Source organism: Octopus bimaculoides, chromosome 4 (assembly GCF_046866305.1).
Source record: "Octopus bimaculoides isolate indiv1 chromosome 4, ASM4686630v1, whole genome shotgun sequence".
In the NCBI taxonomy this organism is placed as follows: Eukaryota; Metazoa; Mollusca; class Cephalopoda; order Octopoda; family Octopodidae; genus Octopus; species Octopus bimaculoides.
Genome location: NC_142931.1, coordinates 130,849,692 through 130,871,871, shown reverse-complemented (window position 1 = coordinate 130,871,871; position 22,180 = coordinate 130,849,692). Strand labels below are relative to the sequence as shown.

Below are 22,180 nucleotides of genomic sequence, written 5' to 3'. Positions count from 1 at the left end.
TAAATCTAAAAAAACGAAGAACACAACAAAATAACAACGCAAGGATGTGGTACATGTAAAGTATTAGCAGACGCTCAGGGAAGGAAAGAAAGGTGCTTTTACATTTCGAGCAAAGCTCTTTGTCAGAGACAGAAGAAAGTCTAATAAAAAAGGGAGACGGGGGAAAAAAGAAAAAAAAAAAAATCGCCAGTGATTCAACTTTATTCATATATTCTATTATGGTATAATGAATAATTTTCCTTTACAATTCATTATTGGCAACATTACAACTGTCCAGTGATGTTATTACTGATCTCTGAGGAATACATTTATCAGTTATTTATCTCTATCATATAATATCAATTGTATCTTTTCTGTCCCAGGAAAATATGGAATATATATTATGCTTTTATTCAAAATATCACAATCTTATCTCAGCACTGTAGAGGTAATTGTGATGATAAAATATATAGTCACAGCAGCTTCCTATAACACTGCTATGTCTTCTGTCCAGTTTAAATACATTTGTGGTGATACAAGTTATTTTTTAAATAAAACGAAGCTTAACAAAGAGCATGTGTCCAAATAAGCCACATGTATCTCATGCAAGAGGGCATCTGGCTGTAAAACACTACCTCAAAAAGAGAACCATGGTGAGAATATAGTTTGTCATGGTTTCATTGATTACTGTTCAGTCCACAAGTCTAGTTCATGATTTAGCAATGTAAATGGTCATACAATGTTGGTTGTTATTGTGAGTAGTAATCAATTCTGACAAACAAAAAGTCACATTTTTGTACAGAAAGATATATGTGAAGTTGAGTTGCGTTTTTGTGCAAATGGATTTTCCTATAAAAATATAAATCTGGTTAATTAATTCACCACATCCAGAGAATCTTTTATCGCAGACACATCAGAATGAAATGATTTCTCCCCTGCATGAATGCATATGTGTTTAGTTAAGTGAGTCCTTTGAGAGAATGATTTACTACAGACATCACAGTCACATGGTTTCTACCTTGACTGAATATGATTGTGTGTAGATAAGTCTCAACTTCAAGAGAAAGATTTACCACAGGTATCAGAGAGAAATGGTTTCTCCCCTGTTCGCATACATACATGTTTAATTAAGCCACAATTATCAGCAAATGACTTACCACAGATATCACAGCAAAATGTTTTCTCTCCTGTATGTATACGCATATGTTGAGTAAAGTTACTATTTTGAGAGAATGATTTACCACAGATATCACAGTGATATGGTTTCTCCCCTGTATGAATACGTTTGTGGTTCGTTAAGACACTATTTTGAGAGAATGATTTACTACAAATATCACACTGATATGGCTTCTCTCCAGTATGCATACGCTTGTGCTTAGTTAAGCCACTATTTTCAGAGAATAATTTACCACAGATATCACAGCGAAATGGTTTCTCTCCTGTATGAATACGTTTATGTCTACTTAATCCATTACTTTCTATGAATGACTTTTTACAAATATCACAATGAAATAGTTTCTCTCCTGCATGTATACGCACATGCTTAGTTAAGCCACTATTTCGCAAGAATGATTTATCACACATATGACATTGATACAGTTTCTCTCCTGTATGCATATGTTCGTGTTGAGTTAAGCCACTATTTTCAGAGAATGATTTACCACAGATATCACAGTGAAATGGTTTCTCTCCTGTATGCCTATGCACATGTTTAGTTAAGTCACTATTTCGAAAGAATGATTTACCACAGATACGACAGTGATATGGCTTCTCTCCTGTATGAAAACGTACATGTTTAGTTAAGTCACTACTTGCAGAGAACGATTTACCACAAGTGTTACACTGATATGGTTTCTCTCCTGTATGCATACGTACATGTTTAGTCAAGTCACTATTTCGAAAGAATGGTTTACCACAGATACGACAGTGATATGGCTTCTCCCCTGTATGTATACGTTTGTGATGAGTTAAAACAGTTTTCTGAGAGAATGATTTACCACAGACATCACACTGATATGGTTTCTCTCCTGTATGAATGCGTTTGTGAGTAGTTAACACACTTCTTCGAGAGAATGATTTACCACAAATATCACAGTGAAATGGTTTCTCCCCTGTGTGCATACGTATGTGTTCAGTTAAGTCACTATTTGTAGAGAATGATTTACCGCAGATATCACACCGATATGGTTTTTCTCCTGTATGAATAAGTTTGTGTCTAGTTACACCACTACTTTTAGAGAATGATTTACCACAGATATCACAATGATATGGTTTTTCTCCAGTATGAATATGTTTGTGAGTAGTTAAACCAGAATTTTGAGAGAACGATTTACCACAGATATTGCAATGAAATGGTTTCTCTCCTGTATGAATACGTTTATGTCTACTTAATTTAGCGCATTCAGAGAATGATTTACCACAGATATCACAGTGATGTGGCTTCTCTCCTGTATGAATATGTTTGTGAATAGTTAAGGAACTACTTACAGAAAATGATCTACCACAAATATCGCAGTGAAATGGTTTCTCACCTGTGTGAATACGTACGTGTTTAATTAAGTCATTTTTTCGTAAAAATGATTTACCACAGATTTCACAATAAAATGGTTTCTCTTGTAAATTTTTTGACATTCTTCAAAGAATATAGAAACCCTGTCTACTGTTATCAACTGTAATCTTGATTGATATCTAGAGGCTATCAACACCTTTAAAAATTCATTGTAGTTTAACTAAAAGGCAAAAGCACCAATCTATGAGGTTGAGAAATGTTGCTATTAATCCTCAGTTCAGAGCAAATAATTCACAGTAATTCCACCATAGATTAATAGCATGTCTTGTATAACATTTTTCTTTAGACTTTAAAGGTTACAAATATTGAAGATGTATCCAATGTAAAAATAAATTCTGTTGTGTCAATGTTGTCTGTTAATCTGAAATAATAAAGAAACAATATAAGAAACAGAGGAGAGATCAATATGGAAATTTTCCTACATACAGATTAACAAATTACACAACATAGATAGATAGATAGATAAATTGTGATAATGGAACAAGAAGTTTAAAGAAAAAGAAACAGTAAGGTTTCTAAATAATGCAAGATCTTCATATGGACACATGCTTATACACTGTAGGATATCTTTCAATTTATATGATAAACTTTATAAATCTTAAAGTTCAATATTCCCATGATGTAAGTTACAGATATTGACATGAGTTATTCAAATAATTCTCACCAGACAGTGGGATGCATGGTTGCTCTTAAATACAAAGACCCCCCCCCCCCCCTGATGAATAATGTACCCCCTCCCACCAGCATAGACTAGTTATTAGTGACTTTAGACTCGAGGCCAGAAGGATGCTAAGAAGCAGACCAATCCAGAAAAGAAGGATTTGGAAGCTTAAGAACCCTTCACATGGTCAGAGATTTAGGGACATCCTCATTGAGAAATTTGACGAGAAGGAGGAGGAGCTACAGAGAGGGTAACTGGAAATTCCTAAGTGACTTCTTACTGAGCACCACGGACCAAATCTGCAGTTGGTGCAAAGTTCCTTCCAGACATAGAGTAACGTGGGGGTGGAATAATACAGTAAATAAGGCCATTAAAGCAAAGAGACAGCTCTGGAAGAGTGGGGGTAACAGGGAACTGTACCAGATAGCCAGAAGAGAGGCTGAGAGATAGGTATATATAGCCAAAGGAGAAGCAAAAAAGAAGTTTGCCAATTTTGAGGACCAAAGAACTGAAGTATTTCGGATTGCAAAACAGTGTGTGAGAGAAAATTGTGATGCTACCTGAAAGAAATGTGTCCACATGGATGATGGTGCATTTGCTTTTAATGATTCTGCAAAGAAAGAGGCTTGAAAATGCTATTATGAAAGGCTGCTGAATGTGGAAAATGAATGGGAGGAGGAGAGCCTGCCAAATGTTGACCCAGTCGAGGTACCAGCTACCTGACTTGATAGCACCATGGTAGATAAAGCAATTAAGGATATGAAGTCAGGAAAAGCTCCCAGCCCATCAGGAATTGTTGCTGAGATGCTTAAAATATCTGGTGGTGTGGGTTATGGTCTAGAAAAAAAATAGCCTGGGCAAAGTTCAGATAGCTCCTACCTCTGCTGATGACAAAGGGCCTCTTGTGTGCGTACTGCCAAGCTAAACGCCAGTGAAACATGAGCCATGACTGTTGAGGACATATGTAGGCTTGAAAGAAATGAAGCTAGTATGAGCCACTGGAGAAAATGGAGAAAGATGGATATATGAAAAATGTATGTATGGAAAAAATGGATGTATGGGTTCTTTTGCGCAATTTTTTGTTTTCAGATTCGTTTCCTACACATTTTTCACACGTAATACACTTCTTTCTTTCTTTTTTTTTTTTTGTGGCCGGGTGTTAAACTAGATATTAACCGAGTTTTCTATTTCTTTGAAAGTAATAAATGTCTCTCATGAAAAAGTCTCAAAAATTCTGCAATGCGTCTTCTATGTTAACATCAACTTACAATTTAACAGTGGACAGCCCTAGTTTTAGTGAAATTCTGCCATCAACATCGGTAATTCAATTACAAATCAAAAACCTTATTCTAGACCTTTCCCTACAATGTACGATAATATAAAACCAATGCAAAAATAGTTTGTACTACTGAAGGTGTAATTAATAAAAGACTGGTAATCATTTCCAAGAGTTTCAACCTGACAATTTATGAAAATTTATGTAGTTGAATATTTTTATGTAGAGACTATGAATCACCCAAACCCATGTTTCTCATCACATACAGTTCTTTTCGTTCCATATCCAGACACCAGCGAATTTTATTACAAAAGATAAAATAATTATTAAAAATAAACTTAATGCACGAATAAATATTATTAGATTCGTTAGAGTACATTTTTTGGTTTAAAATGTGTGTAATCAGTCATTTCAGAGCATAATGTAATTGTGAAGAGAGTTGTGTAATTAGCAACATGAAAAGGGTTTTCAATTAACAGATCTGTAATTTATTTTATATTACAGGCAACAAGGGTGCGTTTTCTTTTTCTTTTCTCTTTCCTTCTTCAAAAATAACAGAGCAACGTTCCAATGTGGAAGTATTATTCTGTAGGTAAAAATCTTCAAGGCGATAACGACGAGTCAATATTTTTGTTTCGGTGTGTTTCTATGTGTATTGAATGACTGTATGGTTGAAGGGTTCACGAAATAATTCTGTATTTACACACATTAGTATATATATATTCAAGTAAATCATTGTCAACTTACCGTTTCTAATTTGTCAACAGTGAATCAGTTTGACGATCAAACTCCAAAAGAAATTAATCGTGTTGTTAAATTGGGATTTTCAAAGGTTTTATTCACTTTTATTCTACGTTAACGTCATGATTGCTTCTTCACTCTTTAGACATCAATTCGTATCTGTCTCTATTTCCCACTTATTATTTAGTTGCAAGACTGGTTAGTGTAGTCGAATTCGTTTGTATGTTGTTCTAGATTAATAACAACAACCAACTTTCTTTTTGTCGCGATCATTTATTATTGGGTTGGTGCATAATTATTGCGGCTTTTTTTCAACAAATTTTATTCAACAAAAACAATAACAATATTTAACTAGAAAAGCACTCGGAGAGCGCAGACCTCCGCCAAACCAACAGGAGCAGCACGACGACCACCACCACCATATCACAACCACCACCACAACAACCAACATCATCAGCAGCATTGTCATTGCTTCCACTGCAACCACAAACACTACCGTCAACGTTATCATGACGGTTACCTTGACAGTCACTTTCACCACCACAACCAGTATAACCACTACAATACCACCATCACACAACTAACACTATCATCAACACCACTATTACCACCATCACCTCAGCATCACACTGCTCCTGTCGCGATTATAACCACCGATACTATTTTATCCTCTTCCCATACTTATTTCGACCATCATCATCATCATCAACACTGTCTCTGCTTTCACCACAATCACTGTCAAAACTACAATCACCACAATTAGTTTCTTTACACAGTTGAAAACCCATTATTCGATACTCATAGGACAGAGATTGTTGCAGATTTTTGATTTTTCTAATTTCGGAGTGCTTTATTAAAATTGCATCTACAAAATGGAACAAAATATATCATACCAAATCAGACTGGAGTCTGATTTGGTTGGTATGGTATATTATTAGTGGTGTGCGCGCGCGTATGTGTGATTTCCGCTTTTTGATGTTGAATTGATGTTTTTCTTCCTGTTTTCTTTCATTGTTTCTCTGTTTCCATTTTTATTTTAATGAAATCTGTGCGCTATCCGGAACTTCCATTAACAGATAATAATTGATTGGACACCCTTAATCCGCATTCGTTCGTGTTATTTTCATTTCGAATCTCAACAATAAAGGGTACATAGTTTGAAAAAAAAATCAAAACATAGATATATTTAATAAATATTGAAACAAGGGGTAGCTGTAATATTGTAATATACACGCTGATATATCTGTGATGGAAAGTGCATTTAAGGACACCAGGTCGTGTTCATTGGCGCAATGTGACAAGATACGAATTGATGTCTACAGTCAGGAAGCTACCCGAACGTTTATGTCGTAGAAATAAAGTGGAGGAAACATTTGAAAATCCCAGTCTAACAACGAGAGAATTTCTTTAGGAGTTTCGTCAACACAGCGATTCACTGTTGACATGTTAGAAGCGGTAAGTTGACAAAGATTTACTTGAATAAATCCGTAATAATGTATGTAAATAGCAGGATTAATACGTGAACCTTACAATCATGCAGTATTTCTGTGGAAGTTTCGTCTTCTTGGTGACCTTTTCTTTGAAGTGAGGGTAATACTTCAAAACTTAAATGTTGATTTGCTATTTTTTGAAAAAAAAAAAGAAGAAATACCTGACTGTTACAGGTGATATAAAGTAATTACAGATCTGCTAATTGAAAACCTTTTCATGTTATGTTACTAGTCACACAGATATTAATTCTCTTCACCACTACATTAGAGACGCATTTTAAGCAATAACAAACCTTCAAGTTTATTCTAGCGATCATATTTACTCGTATCTTCTACGTCTTTCGGTCGTTAGTCTGCTGCCATACTGGGGGGTACCGTCTTGAATAATCTTTTGACGAATGAATCGACCCTAATACTTTTTTCTTCTTCAAGTCTGGTACTTCTGGACGAAAGTAAAGAATATGTACACCCAATTTTAAGGTTAGGGTTTTTTTTGTCACGCTGAAAACTGGTGGTGTACATATTCTTTACCTCCGCCCTTCTTCTGTCGGTCCTTTCGCCGAACCGTTAAGTTACGGGTACGTAAACACACCAACACTGATTGTCGAGCGGCGGTGGGAGACACACACATATGTGACGGGCTTCTTTCAGTTTCCGTCTAACAATTCTACTCACAAGGCTTTGGTCTGCCCAAAGACTATAGCAGAAGACACTTGACCCTTACAGTGAGACTAAACCCGGAATTATGTGTGGTTGGGATGCAAAATTCTTATCACAGCCAATGTCTGCGCCTATATGCAGTTTTTTTTTTTTTTTTTTGGTAGTCGTGACGTTTTTCAGTCTTCAAATATCGTTAATTGTACACGATGGAGATCTTGCTAAATTTCTTCTAACCAGTTGAAAATGTATTTCTGATGTATTTTACTTGCTGATGAGAAAACTGCATTATTTTTCTTGGAGATTAATAGTCCAAAAGTTATAAACATCTACGTCATTTTCGCCAGTCGAAGCCTTGATTGCCGGACATAGCGGAAGTTGTGAATGTTTGTCCCCATGGGAACAGCAGAAACCTTTACGTGATCTCTCGTCCAAAAAAGTATACATTAAAAAAGATGGCACAGAGTACCACAGCACCGTTTATGGATCATTTCACTTTCATCGGCAGATCGAGAAATTAATTTTTTGTAACTAAACACTTTGAAACTTCGGATACTGGTAGAATCTGTCATATAGAACATCTTTTACTCTTAGCGTTGTTGAGAAAAGTTTGCCCAAGTGGTTTCCACTTGTTGAGTGATTATCAATAACATTGAAATACAGTCAGTCTCCACGGATGTAACCTTTTTTGGTGGACATTGGGATTAGACACTGAGGGAAAATGGCTATAACTTTTTTATTTTTTTATTTTGGCGATTTTCGTTTTCGATAATGTGTTCTATATGTCACGGTCATGCGATTCCCCCTAAAAAAGAAATTTTGACCCCCCCCCCCCCACACACGGGGGGTGATTTTTTTTTTTTTTTGTGGCGATTTTCATTTTTGACATTGTGTTCTACATGTCCAGGTCGTATGAATAGCCTTCTCGCAACTTAGATGTGAAAATGAGCGGCTTACATTTATATTGAAACAGAAAAAGGATCACATGTGGCGTCCCCACCACGAAACTTGATATGCTAGAAATAACAGCTAAACGCGGACATATCCAAATCTTGCATTTACTCAGAAAGTTGAACTGCGAGTTTCACGCTTTTTACCAGAGAACATATATTCGAAAACGAACAATACAAAATAATAAAAAAAATAGAAAGAAAGCCTGTAAAATTCGAAAGCAATTCCGATTCTGAAAAAAAATTGTTTGAAAAATTTCAATTCCCCACCCCCCACCAAGGAGGCTATTTACATGCTAGAAATAACAGCCAAATCTGGTTAGGGTTAGGGTTAAGGTTAGGTTTACCCTAACCCTAACTCAAAACCTAACCCTAACCCCGTTTGCCAAAGCGCATTTTTTCCTTCATATTTATTTCATATAAGGTGCACTTCAACTACTACACTATTTTTTTTCGCTTTTTCCACCGGGTGTGGAACTATATAAAAACCGGGGGGGGGGGGGGGATCGAAATTTTGAATTTGAGATTTTTAAAAAAATTTTTTTCAGAATCGGAATCTCCATAGCCTAAAACGTGGGATTCCGTAAAAAAAATAATAAATAAGCGGGGAAGTTGCGAGAAGGCTATTCACCCCCCACCCGTGTGTGTGTGGGAATGGGGGGGTCAAAAATTTTTTTTAGGGGGAATCGCATGACCGTGACATGTAGAACACATTATCGAAAACGAAAATCGCCAAAATTAAAAAATAAAAAAGTTACAGCCATTTTCCCTCTGTCTAATTCCAATGTCCACCCCTTTTTTTTTTTTTTATCAAACTCACAGCCCTTAAAACACTTACTGGGGGACCTCGATTTGATATTAGATATATATTCTCTTCTCTAATGAGGAAATTGTAAAAAAAAAAAGTGGAATTCTGCTTTAAGCACGCAATTACTTTTTTTATTTTCGGGAGATTTTCAGAAAATTTTAAATGATGATGATGATTGTCTGGTGAAAGAAAGATATGGCTGCTATTTCTAGCAGGTTGAGAGATTAAGTAAAGGTTTTTGTGCACTGTTCCTATGAGGATGGTTATGACATACAGTATGTCTGGCAATCAAGGCTTTGATTGACTGAAATGACATTTTAAATGCTTGTAACTACTTTAATATATATATATATATATATAATTCAATAATAGGATAAAGTCTTTGTAAGAATTTATCAAGTAGTTAGCATGAAAAAACAAAACCTCATAAGGGAAAAATCCATCATTTATTCCCTATAAATATATCTATTTATATAAGGGCATTACTATACATGAATGCCTCATGCTAAGAGGGACTCATATATAGTAATGCTCTTATATAAATAAATAAATATGTATATATGTATGTATGTGTGTGTGTGTGTCAACATTCCATGGCTTTGTTTGGAGTGAAACAGTGTTACATTGACATTACAACTAGTTGTATTATGTTATATAATTTGTCTATCAATATCGAAATGTAGTAAAATTTCCATGTTTATCTATCCTCTATTTCTTACACTGTTTCTTTATTATTTCAGATTAACAGACAACATTGGCATACAGGATTTATTTTAAATTGGATACACCTTCAATATCTAATCTTTTAAAGTCTAAGGGAAAATTTTATGTATGACAGATATAACCCTATTAATTGATGGTGGAATTACTGTGAAATATTTGCTTTAATAGCAACGTTTCTCTACCTCACTGTCTGATGCTTTTCCCTTTTAATGAAACTTGATTAAATTTTTGAAGGTGTTTACAACACCTCTTAGATGTCAGTGAAGATTACAGTTGATAACAATAGACTGAGTTTTTATATTCTTTGAAGAGCTGTTCAAAATGTCAGAAACTACACCATATCTCTGTGAAATCTGTGGTAAAATTTTCCCTGAAATGATTCAATTACATAAACACATATGTATTCATACAGGGGAGAAATTTCACTGTGGTATCTGTGGTAAATCATTCTCTGCCAATAGTGACTTAAATAAACACCTACGTATCCATACAGGAGAGAAACCATTTCACTGTGATGTCTGTGGTAAATCATTTTCTTTAAATAGTTCCTTAACTAGACACAAACGTCTTCATACCGGAGAAAAACCATATCATTGTGATATCTGTGATGAATCATTCTCTGAGAGTGCTAAACTGAGTAGACATAAACGTATTCATACAGGAGAGAAATTTCACTGTGATATCTGTAGTAAATCATTTTCTGAGAGCACTAAACTAAATAGACATAAACGTATTCATACAGGCGAGAAGCCATATCACTGTAATTTCTGTGGTAAATCATTCTCTTATAACAATGTTTTGACTAACCATAAACGTATTCATACGTTGGAGAGACCATATCACTGCCATTTTTGTGATAAATCATTCTTGCGAAATAGTGACTTCACTAAACATATACGTATGCATACAGGCGAGAAACCATTTCAGTGTGATACCTGTGGCAAATCATTCTCTGCAAGTAGTGACTTAACTAAACACAGACGTATGCATACAGGAGAGAAACCGTTTCACTGTGATGTCTGTGGTACATCATTCTCCAGAAGTAGTAGCTTATCTATACATGTACGTATGCATACAGGAGAGAGGCCATTTCACTGTGATATCTGTGGTAAATCATTCACTCGTAATAGTATTTTAACTAACCACAAACGTATTCATACTGAGGTAAATCAGTCTCTAAAATTAGTGATTTAAGTGACCACAATCATATTCATACAGTTGAGAAACAATATCTGTGCAATATATATTATAAATCTTTTGCTCAACAAAGCAACTTAACTTCACATATATCTCTCCTTACAAAAGTGTGACTGTATTTTTGTTAGAATTGATTACCACTCACAACAACCGATAACATTTCAAGGTCATTTTCATTGCTAAACTATGGATTAGCCTTATGGACTTAACAGCAATCAGTGAACTTGTGACAAACTATATACTCATCATGGTTTCCCTTTTGAGGTAGTGTTTTACGGCCAGATGCCATTCTTTATGTGAACTCTATTAATAACCTCTTACATGAAATACACATACTTTATTTGGACACATGCTCTGTGTTAAAATTTATTTTTAAAATAACTTGTATAACTATAACTGTATTTGAAATGGACAGAAGATACAGAAGTATAATAACAAGCTGCTGTGACTATATTTTATTATCACCGTAGTGCTGAAATAACATATTGTGATATTTTAAATAAAAGCATAATCATATATATTCTCAGAGATCAGTAATATTGTTCAATTGTTATGTTATCAATAAATAAAATGTAAAAGAGACTTGTTCATCACAGCATAATAGAATATATGTATAAATTTGTGTGTGTGTGTCTGTCTCTCTCTCTATACATACATATATGCAGCATTTGTAAAAATGAATAGAAATATGTATCACTATAGAGTGCCATTGAAGGAAAACAAGCATAATTTGACCATGCAAAAACTCACTTTCTGCTTGATCATTTTCTTGTCAAAATGCATTTTTTCTATGGAAAATTATATATCATTTGAAAGTTCTGGATGAGAACTTAATTCGCATACTTCTAATCCAAATCTGACACATATCGTGCCTGGATCCCTCAATCACCCTGGTATTTCCACCCACTCAGAAAGTTTGACACTTTTTTTTTTTTTCATCTACTGAACAGTGGCCATCATTCTAGTTTGATGCCCTGATGACTGGAGTAACAATATGATTGTAAACTGCTCTGAAGTCAAAGGGGGTGCACTAGAGAGAAGGAATTGCAGTAGCATCAAAATACTGGATCAGGTTATGAAGTTCATGCAGAATATGACAGTATATTTGATCAAAAATAGATTTAGTCCTGATGAAATACAATTTGATTTTATGCTTGGAAGAGGTAAGACAGATGCAATGTTCCTGGAGAGACAACTGCTGGAGAATTACTTGTAAAAGAGAAATTGCTGTATTTAGTGAGAGTCAGCAATGAATATAGTGTGAAAGTAGGTGTCCATCAATGCTAAATTTTCAGATCTTTCCTATTCATTATAGTGTTGCGAGTCATCAGAGAAGAGATTAAAAATGTGTACCTATGCGATCTGCTGTACATTAATAATCTAATTCTGAGAGTAGAATTGATAGCAGAATTAGAAAAGAAATTCCAAGCATGGAATTTCTAGAACTGAGCAGCATCAAGGTATACAGAGCAAAGACTAGAGTGTTGGTCTCTAGGAAAGAAGACAAGACCTCAGTATCATCAGGTAGATGACCTCGTTCACTATGCTGAAGAGCATAGGTGGGAACTCCATACATATAAGCTGTGGACATACAAGAAGGGTGATGGAGTCACAGGTGGACTTACAGAGAAGGTAAGAATTATATCTAGCAGATGAACCAGATAAATACACACTGGAAATAGATACTCTGAAATGCCCAGCTCACTTATTAGAAATAGTTGATTGCTTCTCTTAGAGAGGGGACTTAATTAACAGGGAAAGTGGTTGTTCAGAAAGTAGCTAGAATAAGAAACACGTGGAAAAGTTCAGCGAGCAATTAAATCTGTTGATAAGAGAAGTTTACTGTCTTGAAGTGAAGGGCACTTTGCATAATGCTTGCAGTCCGGGTTACAAGGATGATGATTCAAACTGTAAGCATTACCATTTACCTGCCCCAGATGATGCTGTATCTCATAGATTTGCTGGTTCAGTTTCCCTAGCCAGCATGCTAATTGTCCCTCCAGATTCCTCAGTGTCTTCAGCCACTTGAGTGCTGGATGGTCCATTCTGATGGTAAAGTGGGAACTATACAGGTACGGATAGAAAAAGCCAATGCTCTTCATCACTGCCAAAAGCTCTTTATGAGTTACGCAGTAGTTTCGTTCCGGTAGACTAAACTTTTTACTGTATTACGCCACCACATATTCTTTGTCACCCTCCCTCTGAGACAGTATTCCACAGATAACATGGCTACTGGTGTCACAATCCATTTTAAAAGGCTGGCTTGGGTCCTGGTATGGCAATACAGGAGAACTTATTAGCGCCTGTTTGAGTTTGTCAAAAGCGTTCCGTGTCATGGCAGTCCATTCAAACTTTTGGCTCTTTCCCAGCAGCTTGTAAAACGGTGCAGCCACCGTCACAAAGTCCTTTACAAAGCACCTGTCATAGGTGCACAGTCCTAGGAATCTCTTCAACTCGCTTCCACAAGTAGGAACTGGCCAATCTCCCACGGCTGCCACCTTCTCTGGGTTAGTATGGACACCATCTTCACCCACAACATGTTCCAGGTATCTTACTTTCTTCTGGAACAGACAGCATTTCTTCAGGTTCAACTTGAGGTTTGCAGCTCGAAACTTCTTAAATACCTCCAATAACTTCTCCAGTATCTGATCAAATGTTCGACCAAATACAATGATGTCATCAAGATAGATGAGTGCAGCCTGCCAGTGTAGGCCTCCAGTATTATTTCTCTTGCTCAAATTTTTCCATGTAACATTACATGTAACAGTCAAGTTTGGGTGCTTTTTTTTTTTTTTCAGAAATAACACATCAAGATTTCGGTCTGGAAGTGTTATCCTGTAGGATAAAAGTCAGCAAAACAACCATGATGTGGAAATACTTTTTGTTCCAATGTGTTTATGTGTTTGCACTAGTATTGAATTACTGTATGGTTGGAGAATTGATGTAATAATTTTATTATTTAAACATATTATTACAGAAGTGATTTTTAAGGATAATGCTAAGAATAGAGCCTGGACAGGATAAACAACCCCTATTTTGCAGAAAAAAGTGTAGGTGGCCAGCTATGAGACTCGAACTCACATCTCCGTGATTACGCGTACTTTAAATGCATTAAAAACATTGTAACACATTCAGGACATTATTTCAGAAAATTATCTCCGTTCTCTTTGAGCATATAAAAGTTAAATTTAGGTGGGGCAAAATGAGTAAGGCAAGATTGAATAAATGTTTTTTTGTAAAAATTAACACTTCCTTCTCCAAGCCTAGATTCGAAACCGAATCTAAGAATTCTCGGTCGTCCAAACCACCTTAGGCTTTTTTTTTTAATAGTTTCATAATTCACAATAAGAGAAAAGTCGAAAAATAGCTCAATATCAAAATCATTTAATTACGCTAAAAGAATTATTGTAGACCACGACAGTTCTGGAGTTTTATGTTCTGCTAGCTTTGCAGACATAAATGAGAGAAATTAATCAGTTTTACGTATCAATCGGTTGTTGCTAAATGTAGACCCTCGAGGACTTCGGTCAATCCATTGCACTGGATAGATGCAAAAAAAGAAAAACGTGTAAAACTGAACGAGCATTAAATACAAATGTTTCTACACAAAAATTATTTGTATTTCTATATTGATTTAATATCGTAACTCGGAAATAAATACTCAAATGCAAAAAGCAGAGCGAGGAGTTTACAATCATACTCTTACAACTACCATGTAAGAGGGATCACCGATAATTATTCAGTTTACGTTCGTAGAATCAAAACGTATTGTTGACAGTATTGATAACTTTGATTTTAGTTTCAGTTGTTTTTGTTTTTTCTTAGTACTTGTTTATTTTATATATTTTTTTAGGCGTACTTTTAGCTGCAAGTTTGGGATCTATTTTAAAACGGGGGCACCAGTATTTTCTTAACGAAACACTTTGAAACTTGGGACACTGGTAGAATGTGTCATATAAAACATCTTTTACTCTTAGTCTTCTTAACAAAAAAATGTACATCGTAAGTTATTCCATGTTAAAGTTGTCGTATTTCTGTAATTTCAACCAATCACTGACGTCTATTCAGCTGAATAGAGTTACTGCTGGGCGATCATAAAAATGTTATTCCCTGTGACATATTTCATCCGGTTTAATCGTAATTTATACGCATATATTGTTTATATAATAAATTACGCTGTGCGTATCTGTGTGTAACAATTTTAGAGTTCGGATTCTAGAGTTAGGGTTAGGGTATTAATACGATATACACCGTTACAGCGCTAACTGTTTTCAACTGAATAGACGTCAGTGATTAGTAGAAATTATCGAAATAAGACAATTTTTTACATGAAATAAATTCGAATACAAAATTTTTTTTCTGTTCTATAACACAAAATAGATAAGTATACGAAGTTTGAAAGTCTTTCGGTACCAAAAACACTACATAAAACATAAATGAAAACTGGTGCCCCCGTTTTGAAATAGATCCCAAGTTTGTTTTATGAAAGGAAAGAAGAAAGCAGTAAGGAATGCTAACTAGATAACCTGTCAGAAATACAGATTTATGTGTGGAAGACACAACTAGATGGTTTTATAAGTCGAGTAAATAATCATTTTCTCCAAAGCGAAGCTAGAAATCAGTTGTAAATTACAGATAAAGATGATGCGGGGTGACAAGGGTTAGTAAGGTATCAGACAATCTACTTTGTTGTATATAGTTATTTCCCTTTACTTAATTTAATTATTTATTCTTTGACGAACGTAAACTGAATAATTACTGGGATTACCTTCTTGATGGAGATTAGAAATGTTAAAAACGACGAGAAAAAATTATAAAATATATATCATTTAGAACATCTTATAGGTACTACTAAAGCAGCGCAGTCGCGCGTCCGCGCTAGCTAGTCTTGAGTGGTCGATCCTAACCCTATCCCTAACCCGCGTGTGCAAATGAATACGTGTTTAGGGTTAGGATCGACCACTCACGACTAGCTAGCGCGACTGCGCGTTCGTGTCCGCGCTGCTTTAGTAGTACCCATCTTATATATATATATATATATATATATACATAATAATAATATTAGGGATAAAATCCAAAATTACAGGTAAAAACTCAATTAAAATCAATTTATTAAAAATTAAAATTAAATTAAGCTTCACAGTATAAAATATATAATACTAAATATAATTTATATATAATACTATGTATTAATATAATTTATATATAATACTATATATTAATATATATATATATATATATACATATACTTGTGTGTGTATACATATGTGTATGTATATAAAGATGAATGTAATTACACTCAACAAAGAGTACGTTAAAAATAGAGGCGAATACGAATTGATGTCTAAAGAACGAAGAAGCTCTCTGAACGTTAATGTATATAAAACGTTTGAAAAACCCAATTTTAACGACTAAATAATTAATTGCTTTAAGAGTATGGTCGGCACCACTGATTCATTGTTGACATGTTGGAAAAGGTAAGTTGACAAAAATTTACTTGTATAAATCTCTAATAACGTGCGTAAATAACAGAATTATTAACCATAACATAATTCTATACTTTTCTTTGTCCTTTTTTTTCTCCTTTTCTTTCTTTGTCTTTCTTTTGTAAAATATATTCTTGTTTATATCTTGAATAAAAAAAATCATCTCTCATTACAAAATAAGGTAATTTTTCAGGTTAACACCCGCACGATCTTCACTAGGGTGTTAGGGTTAGGGAATTCCGTCACTAACCGTAACCCTAAAACTAACCCTATAACACCTTAGTGAAGATCGTGCAGGTGTTAATCTGAAGAATTACCCAAAATAAATAAAAATTCTATACAAGTGAAAACGCATATTGGAACAAATATTCGCCCATCGTCGTCGTCTAGCTGACTTTTACTCTTCAGAGTAATTACTTCCAAACCGAAATGTTGATCTGATATTTTGAAAAAGAAAAAATCCCCGACTGTTACATGTGATATGAATTAAATAACATATCCGGCGAACATTGGAGATAGATAGCACTAAGTTGGAATTTCTCCGTTTTGATAAGGATTTTTCAGATTTTTTTTTACGGTGCCCTTGGAAATGCTCTGGGTAAATTTTGTCAAAAAAATTTTGCGAAAACTATTGAAGCCTTTTCGGTTAAAAAAAAATGTACATATTTTTCAGACGAACAGGTGTGATTTAACGGTGATTTGGCGGTTGTTTCTAGCATATCACACAACCAGTAAGGTTGATAAAAATAAATTGTCATCATTTTTTCGTAGAACGAGTTTATGCTATTAATGAGACCATTTTTCGATAAAAAAAATTTTTTGTAATTACTCCAGTTCATTTCCAAAGGCAACGTAAGAAAAATAAAATTAAAAAATTCCCGTTAAAACGGAGAAACTGCAACTTGGTACTACCTATCTCTGACATCTGCCACGTTACCTTGACATTACAACCAGTTGTACTATGTTTATATAATTTGTCTATCAATACAGAAATGTAAAATTTCCATGTTTATCTTCTGTCTCTTATACTGTTTCTTTATTATTTCAGATTAACTGATAACGTTGGCATTCAGGATATATTTTTACATTGAATTCATCTTCGATATTTGTAATCTTTTGAAGTCTAAGGGGAAATTTCATATATGACAGATATAACCCATTGCTATTAATCGATGTTAGAATTACTGTGAAATACTGGCTTTAATAGCAACGTTTCTCTACCTCACTGTCTGATGCCTTTCCCTTTTAATGAAACTTGATTAAATTTTTGAAGGTGTTTACAACACCTCTTAGATATCAGTGAATATTACAGTTGATAACAATAGACTGAGTTTTTATATTCATTGAAGAGATGTTCAAAATGTTAGAAAAATAACCCCTTATCACTGTGAAATCTGTGGAAAATTTTCTTCTAAAATGATTAAATTACATAACCACACAGGGGAGAAGCGATTTCATTGTCATATCTGTGATAAATTATTCTCTACAAGTAGTGGCTTAACTAAACATGTACGTATGCATACAGGAGAGAAACCATTTCATTGTGATGTCTGTAGTAAATCATTTTCTGCAAGTAGCTCCTTAAGTAGACACAAACGTCTTCATACAGGAGAAAAACCATATCAATGTGATATCTGTGATAAATCGTTCTCTGACAGCACTAAACTGAGTAGACATAAACGTATTCATACAGGAGAAAAACCATATCACTGTGATTCCTGTGGTAAATCATTCGCAGGAAGTAATGACTTATGGAAGCACATACGTATTCACACAGGAGAGAAACCATATAAGTGTGATACCTGTGGCAAATCTTTCTGCCATTCCAATGATTTAACTACCCACAAACGTATTCATACAGGCGAGAAACCATATAAGTGTGATATCTGTGATAAATCTTTTTCTCATTCCACTGATTTAACTACCCACAAGCGTATTCATACGGGTGAGAAACCATTTCACTGTCATATCTGTAGTAAATCATTCACTGGACGTAGTGCCTTAACTAAACACCTACGTATGCATTCAGGAGAGAAACCATTTCGCTGTGATGTCTGTGGTAAATCATTCTCTGAAAACCCTAGATTAATTAGACATAAACATATTCACACAGGGGAGAAGCCATTTCACTGTAATTTATGTGGTAAATCATTCTCTTACAATGATCTTTTAACCAACCATAAACGTATTCATACGTTAGAGAGACCACATCACTGCCATATTTGTGGTAAATCATTCTTACGGAATGGTGACTTAACTAAACATGTACGTATGCATACAGGTGAGAAACCTTTTCCTTGTGATACATGTGGCAAATCATTCTCTGCAAGTAGTGACTTGGCTAAACATAAGCGTATTCACACTGGAGAAAAACCATTCTGCTGTGATGTTTGTGGCAGATCATTCTCCAGAGCTAGTATCCTATCGAAACACATACGTGTACATACAGGAGAGAAGCCATATCAGTGTGATATCTGTGGTAAACCATTCACTCATAAAAGTGTTTTAACTATCCACCAACGTGTTCATAGTGGGGAGAAACCGTTTCGTTGTCATATCTGTGGTAAATCATTCTCTGGAAGTAGTGACTTAACGAAACACAATCGTATTCATACAGGGGAGAAGCCATATCTATGTGATATCTGTGGTAAGTCTTTTGCTGAAAAACGCAACTTAACCGCACATATATCTATCCATACAAAAATGTGACTGTCTCTTAGAATTGGTTACTGCTCACAACAACAGTCAACATTTTACGACCATTTTCATCGTTAAATCCTGGTTTAGCCACGTGAACTGAACAGTAATTAATGAACCAGTGACATACTATATACTCACCATGATTCCCTTTTTGAGGTACTCTTTTGCAGCATATGAGATATATGTAGTTTATTTGGACACATCCACTTTGTTAAAATTCACAATATTAAAAAAAAATAACTTGTATATCCATAAATGTATTCAAACTGGACTGAAGATATAACATTGTGAAAGCAAGCTGCAGTGACTATATTTTTTATCATCACAATTACATCTACATTGCTGAGATAACATGATATATTAAATAAAAGCATACTTATGTATATTCCATATTTTTCCAGGTCAGTGAAAAATACTGTTGATACCTATATCTAAAAAAAAAAAAAAAGGAGCACTCCATTGGTTACGATGACAAGGGTTCCAGCTGATACGATCAATGGAACAGCTTGCTTGTGAAATTAACGTGCAAGTAGCTGAGCATTCCACAGACGTGTATCTTTAATGTAGTTCTCAGGGAGATTCAGCGTGACACAGGGTGTGACAAGGCTGGCCCTTTGAAATACAGGTACTACTCATTTTTGCCAGCTGAGTGGACTGGAGCAACGTGAAATAAAGTGTCTTGCTCAAGGACACAACATGTCACTGAGAATTGAACTTATGATCATGAACCAACTACCCTAACCACTAAGCCATGCACCTTCACTGATACCTATATATGATATAGGTAAATAATTGAGAAATTTGTCTTGTATGCTGAAAGAGAACAGAGATAATTTTCTGAAATTGCCTTCAAAATGCAGATCTCTGTGTGTGTGTGTGTGCGTGTATATACATATATGTATATGGACAGTTGACGATTTTCCTTCTTCTCCAGACTTTTCCCTTTCTCCTTTCTCAAGCCATGCTTGAGACATTAAAGACTCCCTTCGTTCACTGAGCATCTAACTAATATAATTCTTGTGCACGTCCTCACACGCGTTTCGTTTTCTTTTTCCTCTCTATTTGTTTTTTTGAATTGAGTATTTGTATCTACCAGCACTTTATTATCTCCCTTTCTTTCAATTTTTTTTCTTCTAATCATTCGCCAATGCTTGACTGCTAAATCTACAAGATTTTTTTCCCTTCACTCTGTTTATTTTCTCATGTTCCTTTCTGTTGAAGAGTGTAGGCTCAAAACGAAAAAAGACTTTTCCATTTTCCCGAGCGTCAAACTAATATACCTGCTCGTTGTTCATACACCTGTCTTTGTCTTTTGTGTTCCTATAAATTATAAAAAGCAAAAGTTGTCTGTACATTGACCACTAATTTCACCAAATAAAATTGATAAGTTTTTTTTTTTTTTTTTTTTTTTTTTTTTGTGTGTATTTTCAACTAATCTGACCTCTGTCATGTTCATTATGGTCTTTTTTTTTTTTTAAATCCTGAGTTGAGAGTAGGAATTAAATTACCTTTAGAATTTGAAGTTCAGAAGTGTGGGAGTTGTGAGAATAATTTATGGACTGGTCACTCTTCTATTGCATCAGTTATGTTGAGAAAAGAAAACTAAAACAACAATTGGAGTGGGAGTGACAGAGATGCTATATGCAGGCAATTGTTTTAGTTTATTAGTTTCACAGACATATAAATACATATATGAAATTATGTATATGTGTGTATGTATATATACATGGTGTGATAGGTAAATTGTCACCATTTTATATTTTTAATTATGCGCATTATATTGTTTTTTTGTTGTTGTTGACTACACAGTATAGTAGGGTCAATAGACCACTGTCTGTAAAACAAAAAAAATTTAAAAAAACAGCACCATAATGCAATTCACTCTCCCAGAAATTTGGCAACGACATGCTGTACTGCTTGGCATTTGTGCTGGAAGCTCCAATACAAACATTTCAGTGTTTGGGTGTCAATCCGAAAACGGTGCAGAGGATTCGGAAAGAGTTGGACGAATCTAATGGTGATTACGAAGGTACAGCAGCTCGGAAAACTCACTCTGATCATTCTGATAAGAACTCCTGAATTTGTTGGTGAGATCCAGGTCATGATTGACAACAATCCCTTGAAATCAACCAGGGACATGGGGGTGTCTGGGTTTCTTACCTGGCAGGTAATGAAGGAAGATATTTGGTTTTCCTCATACAAGATATTGTATACAAATTATATTAAATATCAAATAAATTCATAGTGTATATAAATTAGTAAAATATAAAATATTTATTTATTTATACATAAAAATAGGGGTGGGGTCACTGAGGATATTATGTGGCCATGAGGTGGGCGGTGGCCCAAAAGGTTTGAGAACCTCTGGCCTACATCAAGTGTCTGGAGAAGGTAGTGCTGCCCTGGGTCAAGAGGGTGGCTGCTAGAAGACAGGACTCTGCACCATGCCACACGAGCAGGAGAACCCAGATAATTTCTGTGACCACATCACTCCTAACACCTTGCCACCTAACTCTCCAGACTGCAACCCCCTTGATTATTATGCAAGAGGCCAACAAAACTTGTAACACCAAAGATGAACTGAAGGCAAGGATTATGGTAACATTCACTTAAACAAGGAGATCGTCCAAAAGAGTTGCAGGAGATTCCGAAGTCGTCTGGAGGCTGTCGTTGAAGCCAATGGCAATTTTATTGAATAAATTTACTCTTTGGTATTTCAAGATATTTTAATGTAATTTTGATAAATATATCTGTTAAAATGAACTGTCAGTGTTCTTTTCATTTTTGCGTACTCTCAGGTCTCAAATAATAGGGATGTTGGTGTAAGCAGGTAGGCTGGACATTTGCTTAAATTCATATAAGCGGGTGTCAGTAACTGTATAATGTATGTACGAAAATTAGGTAAAATAAACATCTTAAAACACATATAATGAGGCAAGTGAA

General features: G+C 34.9%; 1 protein-coding gene across 2 annotated transcripts; it reads right to left on the bottom strand.

Moving 5' to 3' along the window:
• Positions 1 to 185: 185 nt before the first annotated feature.
• LOC149136253 (uncharacterized) lies at positions 186 to 7,905 on the bottom strand. 2 transcript variants are annotated; one of them, XM_089351473.1, is made up of 2 exons: positions 7,010 to 7,905; positions 186 to 2,909 (listed from the first exon to the last, which is right to left on the bottom strand). In XM_089351473.1, the coding sequence occupies exon 2, from the start codon at positions 2,608 to 2,610 to the stop codon at positions 1,036 to 1,038; it is 1,575 nt and encodes a 524-aa protein (XP_089207599.1). In that variant the 5' UTR covers positions 2,611 to 2,909; positions 7,010 to 7,905; the 3' UTR covers positions 186 to 1,035. The 2 variants fall into 2 exon arrangements, with proteins under 2 accessions (XP_089207599.1, XP_089207598.1); XM_089351472.1 differs by lacking the exon at positions 7,010 to 7,905 and adding an exon at positions 5,233 to 5,372.
• Between the last annotated feature and the right edge of the window lie 14,275 nt (positions 7,906 to 22,180).

Coding starts and splice junctions, on each gene's coding strand:
- LOC149136253 (XM_089351473.1), bottom strand. CDS start 2,610: ATGTCAAAAAATTTACAAGAGAAACCATTTTATTGTGAAATCTGTGGT.